We start from the raw sequence: 13,072 nt of genomic DNA, 5'->3' as shown, positions 1-13,072 counted from the left end.
CAAGATATCGTAATTAAAATGTAAATTACGAACATGGACTGTGATGCACTGAAATTTAAAGGAATGAATTTCAGAAAATCTGAATATTTTTAGCAAACGCATTAATTATAAGCACATCACTAATTATGTCAACGCGAAAAGAAATATGTTATTTCGCAACTAATTCTATACAGTTACATAATTCTAAAGAAATGAGTAAGAAAAGTAATTAAAAGGAATAGGATATTATTTATCGTGTGACTAAAGGCGTAACAGATTTCTATGGGAAATTCTCCAAGCAGTTTATGAAATGATACCTCCTAGGATCTGAAAATTTCTTACCGTCAACACGAAATCTCACCTTCGAACCCTTGAGGGCGATTTAATCCTAATCATATGTTTACACTTGATTTTCTTAATATCCGACACACAATTTCTATATCTATGCCAAATTATCTTTGCTGAGAAAAGTCGTTCCTGAAGATGTGAGGAAAACTGTGATATACTGTCCCATCCATAACAAGTAGCGTCGATATTTACCAACATCTTAGAGGTGCTTAATGTCTTCACCACCCTGATGATGGAGGCAGTAAACATATCTGAAACGTCGGTAAACTTTTACCAACATCCCAGAAGAATCTCATCTTCATATTCGCCGGATGTAACTTTTTTTAAATATGTGTATTTTTGATCTATTACCACACACAATTTCAGAAATCTCTACTGTCATTTATATCTCTCGGAATTTCAGACGTTTCGGCGATACTGCTATTACTGAGAAATTTGAAAGTACAAAGGCGAGGTGGCTTTCCGAGGCATGAGCATCTAATGAAAATCCGTCAAGTCGTTAAACGTCACTCGCCAATTTTAAGTGGCGCAAAACGTACAGACGCGATCATAATTTAATCTTTATACACAAAGTAGCGAAACAACGCAAAATGTATTTCCGTGTTTGTCTGCATTGTCAGTGGGTTCTAATGAGGCAGAGGCTTTGGAATTATGCTCTTACACGCAAGAAGATTAATTTTATGTTTTAAACAGAGAGGAGCAGTATTATTTTGTGCAACCTTCTGTTTAAACACAAATGATGTAGCAGAAATTTTACATCGCTGTAGCTTCAAATAGTACGAGCGAAAAAAAAAAACTTGTCAGATAGATTCCCTATAAGCATTAAAAATTCGAACCGGCATATACATTAATTTCTATTGTTTTCACAGCTTTGGGTTATTAAAGTCCTCGTGTAATTACGTCACAAAAACAATTCTAAAGAATATTTACCAAACGCTGCAGTCGAGTGCTTAGCTCGTCTTCTTGGCGTTCGTAAGTTCCTACTCCAAAACTTGACTCAGATATCAGCTACAATGACTGAAGTTTTTCGTGGTTTTACTCAGTCCCTCCACATAAGACAATGTCTCAAATTACGGCACAAACTCCTTCTTCCACACCCTTGCAGATGAGTTAAGAGTATTAAAAGTATATATATTAGTGGGTTCCTGTCATATGGTCTGTGACGTCGAATCTTATTGGTTGATACCAACGTTCTGGAGAAACGAACCACCATCTCTGGAGTCTACACAACTCAGAAGCCAAAAATCGACATTTTCACCGCCGTGAAAATATAAAATCCAGTAGTGCGGGATTTTGGATTCGATTAAAAACTCTGTGACCTTATACTGTATGCTTCGTGAACAGAACCGATTTCAGTCGCGTATACCCTGACCCTATGTTAATCACCTGTCACTAAAGTGACAATCTATTCACTGATTGACTGGGGGTAAGATTCTCACTTCCATGGCAGTTCCGGGTTCTACCCAGCCTCCTATCCTTTTATGACTCAATGGTAAATATATGTAGCGCCTGCTATAACATTTACGAGTAATATATCTGCACTTTTTCCATATTGGTTTTATAGAGTTCGTAATGATTCTCAGAGTAAGTGGCGATTAATCCCTTCAACACGTTCGTTGCCATGGAGATACATAATGTTTACTCTGAAACAAAAATCCGAATTTCTACAAGCTACTTAGCGTAGCCTTGAATTCGAGAAATTATAGCTTCAACAGTAATTATTAACAAAATCAAAAGTTCGTCTGTCATCAAGTGCTCACATTGCATCGGAATCTTCTAACTATAGGATTCTCGTTGTCCCGCCAAAAATAAAGTCTCTCCCACTTCTTCTTCCCCGCAATTTTCTTGTTGTTTCTACTCTTCTGCTATCCTTCATAACACTTCTCTCTCTCTGCTTCGAAGGGTTAATGGATTAATAATTATAAACATACAGGGAGAATGTCCAGCGCCTTCGAGTTTCTCTGTTATGCAGCCCCACGAAACAATCTTTATACACTCTTACCAACCTTTTTTTTTTTTTCGAATCACATCAAGTGTTCCTCTCTTTCTGCACATTTTCTCATATCTTCGCTTTCAAACGTGACTGTACTGCATTACCACGTCTTTACAAAGGCAACATTTAATCAAACAAGCAACTGACTTTTGGTCGATAAATTAACAGGATGCATTGCCGAAGCGTCGTATTTACATGCAAAGCGTCTGATAGGACAGTAAGGGTGACTTTAATACGTCACGTGGTACAGCGAAGAAAAAAAGAGGGTACTCAACATTCATTCTGCATATAATCATGTGTACTATTTTTGAACGATTAAAAATTAATAAAATCTATAACTCTGATTAGAGCTTCGTGTAATATGAGCCAAACTGTACTTCGTGATCGAAAAGAGACAAAATTAAATGCCACCGATAAATCTTAATGGAAACCTAACCTAAAACAAATTCTAACACAAAAATTACTTCTTAAATTTTTTACAAGGTATATAAAAACGGCTCGGAAATCACCAGAAACCACCAATCAAGCATTTATTTCTTTTAAACAGCCCATAAAATATATAACGCACACGAATTTAAACTAATATACGAATTTGTTCCCTTTATAAATTTAAAACTTTGATAACTCGGAATTTATCCAGTAAAGTACATATTTAATTCGTAACAACCCTCTTGTATACCTCACAATAACAGCTCTTCAACAACATTTAATATAATGCAAGAGTTTAACGGGATTTGGTTACCGTGACGAGAATGGTGGTATTTACAATCCATTCGAGTCTTTTAAAATTTGAAGAGTAGCATTTCCTTGAATGTGCACACCTCCTATCTAAAAATACAACCACTAAAACACACATAACGCAATGCTACCGATTGCTTTCGTGGGCGTGGAACTTCAGGATATACCGAAACGTCGACAATATAATTCACACGTGCAAGGTTCTAACTCAGCAAAACATGATTTATATTATTTTGTTAGAGGATTTTTGAGAACAGGATGTTGAGGTAAATATGTGAATGTAAGAAAGGGTATGCACAATTTTTTAGTCGGGAAACGTCGACAAGAAACGTATATGTAGATCGAAAGTTACTTTTTACCGATATCATATTACTTATTGCCAGCCTGGAGAATTCTTTAGATACATATTTGACTATGTAAAACAATAAGACGGATTTTGTATAAAATTATAAGAGTTTTAATTTCATGCAGTTTTGCAAGCACAGACCATTTTATGTTCTTGGTTCAGAAGTTAAAAGTCAGCATCAAGGAACGTCTGAGAGAATCATACGGGTGACTTGTGACTGTACTCTATGAAGTCAGAGAAACATTTCCAATGGCGGTTTAAGTGTGATACAATAAATGAAAGATGAAACAGCCTTTTTGAGGAACTGCACAAAGACGATGCAATGGTCGATTGTATTTGTTGCACAGCGCCTTCGTTCAACAGGGAGCTCCTTTGTATTGCATGAATGAGCAAAGGGAAAATCAGCGACGAGTTCTACAAAGCAAAAGTTTCAATTCTGCGGTAACAGCCAATTGTCTAGTAGTAAATATAAAAAACCCTGAAGTTTAAAAAAACCCTGCTATCAGCAAAAACCAGTCACAGAGACTACACTGAGCGAGTTTCATCCAGTTACCATATTCCACGTACGGTAATTTTATCTTCCGAGACCCACGTCTTTCAAAGGGCTTACCCCCTAAATTCTACCTGCATATCTTGTATACCGGATCCATGTTACGTGTTCATCTTACAGCATCATCCCTGATTTCACTATTCTAGCAATACTACGTACGGACTCACTCTTCATCCAATATTAGGACGATAAAATCAAGGAGGATGGGCTAGAAATGCAGCGCGCATTTTGGAGATGATAAATGCGTACAAAATTGTAATAGCGAAGCTGAAGAGAGAGGAGACTAGGGCTTAATTTTGGGCTGTTACGCCATAGTAGTAGTAGTAGAAGCTGAAGAGAAGAGAGTACATGACATAATTACACAAGAGTAATATAAATATGTTTAACGCATCCCACGCATAGACACTAGAATTACCAAATGCAATCTGTCGGGTTAGAGGTATTAAATTAATTTAATGATCTCCATTTCATCTGCAAACTCACCCTCCCCCCACCCTCCCACTCACAATGTATATATCGGTTATTGCCAGAATAATATATATTAAACAGTGCAATTTCAAAGCAGGTGATTATAATTAATTGAGCTAATAAAAGTATAATTTTCGGCGAATCTATCCTAGCCTTCCTCAGGATCAAAGGCTTTTATAATCCATGTTATAAAAAATAGAAATATTTTTAATTATCCTGGAAATTTTCTGCTAAATAATGACAAAAAAGGCGACACAATCTATTAAATTTGTAGACAATGGAGTGTACTTGGAGGATTTACTTTCCCGCCCAGAATATTTCCAAAACTTACAGACCTCATTCAAGATGTCTGCTACAGTTATGGCAAGGCCGAAATCTGCCCACTTTAGACGAGTCATACGCTTATAAAAATAGTTACATGAAACCCTTTACATGTAATAGGTTTCATGCAAAACACACAAGAAACTACTTTGGTCCGGTCTTCACATGGGGAGATCTTTACCGAAAAGATAACTTGCAATAATTCCATGTATCAGATGGGGAGGATCACACGAACTTCAACATTTGCTTCACGGCCAATGATTTGTGATAAGGTTCATTTTCTTTTCCCAGGTTTACAGCGAGAATCTACAACAAAAATGGCTTACCCGGACCCGGTTACGAACCTTACTGCCAAGGCCCAGGTCTACAACGCAAACAGAAGGCTTTTGCAGCTAGCTGTGTCGTGGATCCCTCCTACTGGTACGCTCTGTTATGAATTAAGTAACTACCACTGAAGATGACTTACTGTTCAGTGGGTTTAGACTTGTAAGTAGATACCTACGTTTAAGCCCTGAAGAAGGCGACAGTATATGTCTCCGAAACGTTTCTATCTACCTATGAGCCTCATATGGCGTAACACCAAAAATATATAAATGAGTATTCAAATAAATTATTACATACTTTATCTAGGTATTTAATTAAATTCAGACATTCTACAGACACCAAGTCTGGCCCAGGAAATGTATTTTCGTTCAGGAAAACTAAATTTTTCTATTGTACAGTAAAACGGCAAGTGTTATAAATTCAATGTTGTTTGCTGGCTCTACAACCTAGTTGTGGGTTTTCGCCTTCTCATTTTCGGAGGTTTCTTGGTCTTGAAGTGTGGATTTAAGAGTAGCGCGTAACCAGCCCAGTGACTCTGTTATAAATTCATTAAATCATCGTATTTCTAGAACACGCTGTATAACTGAGGGAAAAAAACACTACAGAAAAAACTCAGATACGTGGTTTGTGTACGTTTATTCTTCATCCGAAACAAAAATTGTGCCAAGGAAATAATACAAGGGCTTAACCCTTTGAAGCCGAAGATCGTCTGAATATTATTTATGAATTCAGTCCGTACCGCGAAGAAAACACTTCACCTCACCATTACGAAAATCAGCTGGTTAACCCTTTGAAGCCGAAGATCGTCTGAATATTATTTATGAATTCAGTCCGTAACGCGAAGAAAACACTACACCTCACCATTACGAAAATCAGCTGGGTTAACCCTTTGAAGCCGAAGCTCGTCTGAATATTATTTACGAATCCAGACCGTACCGCGAAGAAAACACTTCACTTAACCATTAGAAGTCGAATCAGGCGGTACCACATAAGATTTAACAAAAGAACATCCCGGTCAAAGCCTTAACATACGCAGTGAGTATCAGGGGGCAAAGGACGTAGCTTAAATCCTAAAAATAAATCGGATGAGACGCTTTTTCGAAACCGTGACTGGTTTTGTGTTATACCCAATGCATATGAAACATACAGTGAAAACAAGAATAAGGCACGTGAAGCCCCCTGTAGAGACAGCTTAAGAAAACCAATATCAAATTTAATTTTATATCGTATCTTACATTTTAATACATATGTATAGTAGTCAGGACGAATCAGTGCGTTAAACGACCATTACGAGTTTATGGCAAGTGGATCAGAGGGACAGCAGATGAAGAAGTGATACCATTCAGGCTATAAATATTATTTCCCTGCTGCAACATGTTACAGCTCGCTGTCTCAGGTGATGTTTTTGTTTTGCATAGTATACGCATTTTTTCCCCGTTCTGCCCGCAAGCTAGTGAGGCATACATCTTGCCCCGATTACTGAAAACTGTGAATGTCAATGAATGTTAATTTTTATAAAAGTCTTTAAAATTGCAGCTAAACAAAGATTCATATCGATGACCACACGTGGCTTCATCAGAAAATAATCGCTGTTAATTAGTTATATAATTACTAAACGAAGGTCAAGGATCCTGAAATCGAACATCAATATGCACTGAGTGAGTGGATATAAATACTGTAATTAACTGTGAATTCAGACGGGCCATCATACAATATTATAATTTGTCACACGCTAATGAGACTTGTTGATTGGAAGGTCTAGCCGGCTCGTGTATCATTAAAATGTTGGTTTGAAAGTCAGAACGTAGTGACACTTTTGCATTCCTACGCACAGAGAGCGATATTATGCCAATGGGCGTTCAAACACTGTACAGAGAGGAGAAGTGGGTTTTCTAGGTGTACAAAGTGTAAAACACTGAACGCATTGTGGACTGTGCTGAGCGCAAATCACACTTTTACAATGTAATTATTTAATTTGGTGGTTTGCGAAGGCCACTTTCGACGCATTACGCGGCCAGATACGTAGAACCCCAAATAACAATAATTACGTTATGTTAAGTTTTAAATTATCACAAAATGTGATATTCTGCGACAGCATTCTTAAAATTAAAGGGTGCAGAATTTGATTTCAATGCTTGCAGTTGGTAACTATCAATGTTGTTAGTTTTCAGTACATTTTTCTGAGATATTGCGCCGTGTATTCTCGTAGAAACTGATCGACGTTTCAGAGGTGCTGTTTCCATTACAAGGGATGATGGAACCAGTACGAACCTTTGAAACGCCGATCAATTTCTACGCGATTATATGACGTAATATCTCAAAAGGCTGTCATATTCATATTCGTCGCTTTGCGGACCTGAAATATATACTATTAGTTTTTAGTTCGTAAAATTAATCCGCAGGCAAGATTTGGTATACCATCAGGCCACAAGCAACCCGTGGACCACGACATTCTCCCCACTGATTAAGTATTACGAGCAGAATCCCACATTTCAGTTACTGCAAGCTGTGCCTAATTATGGTCTTGGTCCCTTCCTACAGCCCGCATATTGGTAAATTCCGAAGTTCTGTGTGTTGCATTACAGAACACTTCAAAGACCCTGATAAATGCTGAATATTCATCATCCCTCAGGACACGGTTGTCTGACGTAACATGTTACTGAGGTACACACAAGATATTAACAAGCATACAACGTATTACGGAATTAATTAATAGTTTATTTAACGACGACAACTTATTTGCCTTGGTCGCAGGGTAATTTGTGAATGATAGGAAATACTTAGGACACGACCGACATTTAACAGGAGGGACTGAAGAGTAACACGAAAAGTCTCTCTCGGGATGGCTCGTCTGCGGGCCGAGAACTTCCGAATAGAATACAAGATAGAACGACAGTGTTAAGTAGCTTCACGTGACAGACAGAGGAGCCAATGAACTTACAGTCCTTTGTGATACATAATAATATTTCTGAATAACCTCTTGGATGAAGTTCTTGAGAAGGTGATAGTTACTCAGCTGGAAAAGACACGCCCCATTCTTATATAAATCAAATATTTATGAGTTTCCCCCAGTAGACTATTTCCTGATAGTTGAATCTACCCCACAGCCGCAAATCCTGCTTAATTACAAGAAACTAAATCATCAGCATAACAATAAAGGCATATATCTGCTTCGCTCAGGAAATACTCTTGCTTATTCGATTGTTAGATAAAGCCTAGTGGTCCCACCTGCTTCAACAATAAATTATATAGATTTGTTTGTGTTTCATATGATGCTCAGGCATTATTTCCTCAAAACAGAATTAACCAGCTGACGATTAAAATGCCGAGATGTATTTTTCTTTGCAGTAAGGACACAATTCTAAAATATTATTTATTTGAACGTTGGCTTCAAAGGGTTAGAGCGTCTCTATTTCTTAACAAGTTGTCATACAAGAGTCGGCAAGTGCGATGCCTGCTTTGGCGATTTTATGACGTAACATTCACATGCATTTTATTTAAGCTACTGAAAATTTGGCTCACTCAAAAGAGATGACGTCAGAGAGAAAAAAAGATTAGTTGAGACTGCAAGGATTTAAAGAGATTTTCTTTCGGCTGTTCTTTGGTGGTATAAATTACTTTGTGTGTGGAGCACAGTCATTCTTTTCATCACATTTATTTCGGTACGTACAAGCAAACACCGCATTATAACTCAAGTTTTAAGTCTGTTAAGATCAGACGAATAAGCCGTTAACACAACAAGCTGTATTATATAACCTGGCAGCAAGAGGCTTAGTCCAGAATAAATGAACTGGCTTTCATCAAGTTGTAGTTACCAAGACTCCTGGATGGTGGGCGGAAATATTCAGTGACTTCGCAAGAAAAAAAATATTGGATAATGGAGTTTCTGTGTGCTGATATTATTTCAAGAAAACGGATTTCATAAAATATAAATCTGTAGAGGTTTTGCTGATATCTGTCGGCACAATCCAATTCATGTTAATTTTTGCTGGTGTGACCGGATGGGGGATCCCCAGACTACAATAGTTATTTGGGGAATCTTCAGTCACCGATGTTACTACCCAGCCAGGTACACTACTCATTCACCGGTCAGTGACCTCGAACTCCTAGGGGGCCATTTTCAAAAGTCAAAGGTCGAATTCGTGTTAGATGTCATATGAGACTGGTCTCAGCAAGAGTTAAAATTCTACGTCGTTTTGTGTATGTAATATGTTACTGAGGCCTTAATTTTCTGTTCAAAATTCTGGCTCAATGTTATAATTAATCTGTAGTAAATTTATGAACAATAACATTTTACTTTTACAAGAGAACCATATTTTTCTGTTTGAACTCGCTTCGTCCGATAAAAGTCACTAAAACCTCATTTTCGTACTCCATTCCAGTGCATACATCCAGTGTTCCAGCATATTACGCCTCCAAGCTTCGTTCTCTCGTGACTCTGGGATCAAATACATAGGTAGGAGGGGGGGGGGGGGGTTTCGCTTTGGCAGGACAAATGAGCTGCTCTAAACAAGCGCACAATATGTTAGGAAACCCAGTTATAGTGACCCTATCAAAATACAATAAATACAGCGGGCGTTGGCCGACAAAGCCGATGATTAAAAAGTGAGCTGAAAGACAAATTTCATTCCGACGCGGGGTCTGACATATAAAATTACCAGCTATAAATCTGTTGGAAAACTGTGAAAAACGGATATATATATATATATATATATTTACCAAATTTATAGGGCTCCAACATTGCGATAAATTTCATGGTTAAGTCATTATTTATCAACTGTTGTAAGGACAGTTCTATCCTTCGGGATACCTGCCCGATTTCATACTAAATAATACAGAGGTGAAGTGTCATCTGTCTTAGGATCCATTGTCACCACCAATTCTTGTACAGTGTCATCAGAGACTAAGTACAGAGAACAGAATTCCAGACGGTGTCAACACGAATTTCCTTCGTTTGGTGTTTGAAAAAACACCAAACACCATTATATGGACCCCTTTGACGTTCGTGTCCCTTTACGTTTCTCTTCACAATTATTCATCAGCAATGAATAATTTTCCCACAAAGGATATGAGCACATGGCTGTCCCAATGTTACGTGGCAGTGAAGCGAGAAATCGTAAAACAAAAACACTATAAATATGACGCCATTTTTTAATAGTAGTTGTTCTGTGTCCAAACGGACAATCAGTGCTACCTAGCGGACACGGAGTGAACATGTACAGTCTACTTGCAGAGCTATGAATCGAATATTACCAGCACTAAAATTAATTAAGTTTAAAATGTAAATAAATTCTTCGTATATTATTGTTACGCGAATGTTAAGTTGCACGTACCTTTCTTGGTATGAGTTATACATAAATAATTTCAGGCCCTTTAAATCGTCCACTAACTTATGGACAGTCTGTAACCACCTGTTTGTTCTCATCCTAGCTCTAATACCGCCATCAAATTAATCCGCAATGGATGTTTCAGTTAGGGGCGCAGATATTTGAAAGCAGTCCCATTTCTAGGGTAATTCAGTATTAACACTGTGCATCAAATGCTTTACGTAAATCCCATGGCATTTCTGTAATATTTAGACCGAATGTAAAGTGGAGGAAACGGATGGAATAATAATAATAATAATAATAAATATGGAGACATTAATTTGAACACCGCAACTGACACAAATATTTGTATTGTTTTATAATGGAGCCATTTTAAATAATGGACTGTCCGGTGACCAACAATAAAATTACGGTTGTATGAAAAATATGCACGTCTTATTACCATGTGGTCAGTTTGAAAACCTGCACTAGATTCGCTAATTCATAAAGTCCCATTGTTCACGTATGTAATGGTTTAGTATATTAAAATGTATTTATTTTATTCACTGAATAACTTCTGGGGCATTTTATACATCGCATATAAGCAACTACCTTTTGCACCGGAATTCAATATTTAGGACAAAAGCATTTCGGTCCAACAAAGAACAGACATTATTTTTCATCCTATTTTGTTAAAATTGCATCACATCGAAAAATGTTTGCAATTAAACTGCTAGACCTTGATGGGGCCTATATTACACGCCTATTCAATGTTTATGTAAAGCCAGAATCATAACTCACAGGTTCGCATAAAAATTGAACAATACAAAATTTAATTAACATATACGAAGTAATCTACATTCGGTGATGAAACATGCAGACGGACAAAATACCTCAGATACAGAATTTAACTGAAATATATCAAAACAGTTCTGAAGATTACGCATTTAGGCAAAAATGCACGATTTCTTCTGCGTCTTACGTATTCTACAACATCGTGAAAAAGTTTTTATTATAATCTTAAACTGTTTAGAATTTTGTGCATCTCTAATCAAACGTTGCACAGCGAAGTCAACGCTGGTTCTTTACAATATTTACCACTTCAAATTCACTTCCATTACTTCTTGCATCAGGGAGGGAATACACACTGATATAGCTTCAACAAAGAAACACAGTTTTTTGGTGTATGTTGGCATTCAAGCCCAACACTATTGATTTCTGAGTCTAGACATTTCTTTCCATTCATTCCTGTCTATAACAGAGCTGAGAAATGGAACTGAACGTAAACAACACATCAAAATCAAGAACACGTTCTCATGTGTATCTTATCCCTTCATGAGAATTTAATCTTCTCGACGAAGGAACAACGAACGTACTAAACAACCAAGTAACTAAGCACTGACTAACAAAACAATTAAATCAAAAATTAATCAACTGCATCTAAGTAACTTACTACGTAAAATTTTAGCTGTGTTACTCCGACTGGAACTTTTCAAAAAGAATAAAACTTTCTTTGTTCAGTGATACTTTATACACTGTACAAAGGCAGAGGCGGTAAGATACAATGCATCGTTAGCCACCTCCAGGTAGCAAAGCTAATTTATTTTTTTTAATTTCAAAAATATCTGGCTCAATCCGTCAAGGACCCAAATGCGATTATTCGGATGTAAGAATAAGTCCAATAGAGCATTATTATCTTCAAATTAAATTTATCTGAATCAATAATAAATAATTAAGGTCAATTTTGGTTACTTGTTCGTATTGTTAAGACCTTGTATTGTCAGGATCAGCTCCATATTTTATCGGAATGCTATTTCCGACAACAGACAATCGAAGGTGTTAAGTACCTTAGATCAGTGGTATTCAACCTGGGGTACTCTAAGACATCTTAGGGGGTACATGAAATTTAAAAAAAATATTATTTTATGATAAACACTGAATAATCAGTAATGTAATTTATTTAATTTATTTTAGATGTGGATTATATACTACGTATAACTTGAATTATACACCAATAACTTTGGGGGTAAAAAGTTGAAGAGAAATTATATTTGGGGGTACGCGAAGACATCTTAGGGGGTACGTGAAATTTTTAAAAAAATATTATTTTATGATAAACACTGAATAATCAGTAATGTAATTATTTAATTTATTTTAGATGTAGATTATATACTACGTATAACTTGAATTATACACCAACAACTTTGGGGGGTACAAAGTTGAAGAGAAATTATATCTGGGGGTACGCGAACAAAAAAGGTTGAATACCACTGCCTTAGATGATCTGCACTAGCATGCGAGGGAAACACAGTTGTTTTTATAGATGCTGATGATTTACGTGTCTATATTTGCAGCTGGAACCCTACCGTCCAGTTACAATTTGCATGTGGAACCAAATAACACGTCCGCCAACTGCAAAACGCTGTCCTATTACAAGCATATCGATAATAAGGTGAGTGGCTTCATCTGTTTCCCGAGATAAAGCCAGAATGAAATATCTTTCTTTTAAAATCGCCACATGTAAGTGATTTTTACTATTTTATAAGAGAGACTGGGATTCAACGAATCCTGAGATCCGTCGAAAACTACTGCTCGTTTTTTATGTTTAAATTTCTTATCCTCTGAATTCAGAATTCAAGCTTCAAAAACGAATATCAAAATAGTGAACGTAATCCAGCGACTCCCGTCGTGTTCAACTT

The 13,072-nt window shown here is 36.8% G+C and overlaps 1 protein-coding gene across 5 annotated transcripts in view; it reads left to right on the top strand.

The window, feature by feature from the left end:
- The window catches only part of LOC147871782 (uncharacterized), a 119,733-nt gene that overhangs the window by 98,533 nt on the left and 8,128 nt on the right, over window positions 1-13,072 (top strand). For 3 of the 5 annotated variants that reach the window (XM_087360158.1, XM_087360159.1, XM_087360157.1), the window contains 2 exons: window positions 5,035-5,163; window positions 12,728-12,825. In XM_087360158.1, the coding sequence (XP_087216284.1) occupies window positions 5,035-5,163; window positions 12,728-12,825 (227 nt within the window). The remainder of the gene's footprint in view (window positions 1-5,034; window positions 5,164-12,727; window positions 12,826-13,072) is intronic. The other 2 variants (XM_087360162.1, XM_087360161.1) reach the window with 1 other exon arrangement.

Source organism: Zootermopsis nevadensis, unplaced genomic scaffold, assembly GCF_977971745.1.
Source record: "Zootermopsis nevadensis isolate Lab colony 2312 unplaced genomic scaffold, Znev_1.0 Znev_ptg000039l, whole genome shotgun sequence".
Lineage (NCBI taxonomy): Eukaryota > Metazoa > Arthropoda > Insecta > Blattodea > Termopsidae > Zootermopsis > Zootermopsis nevadensis.
The sequence above is the reverse complement of the archived record's forward strand: the minus strand, read 5'-3'. Positions and strand labels throughout refer to the sequence as shown.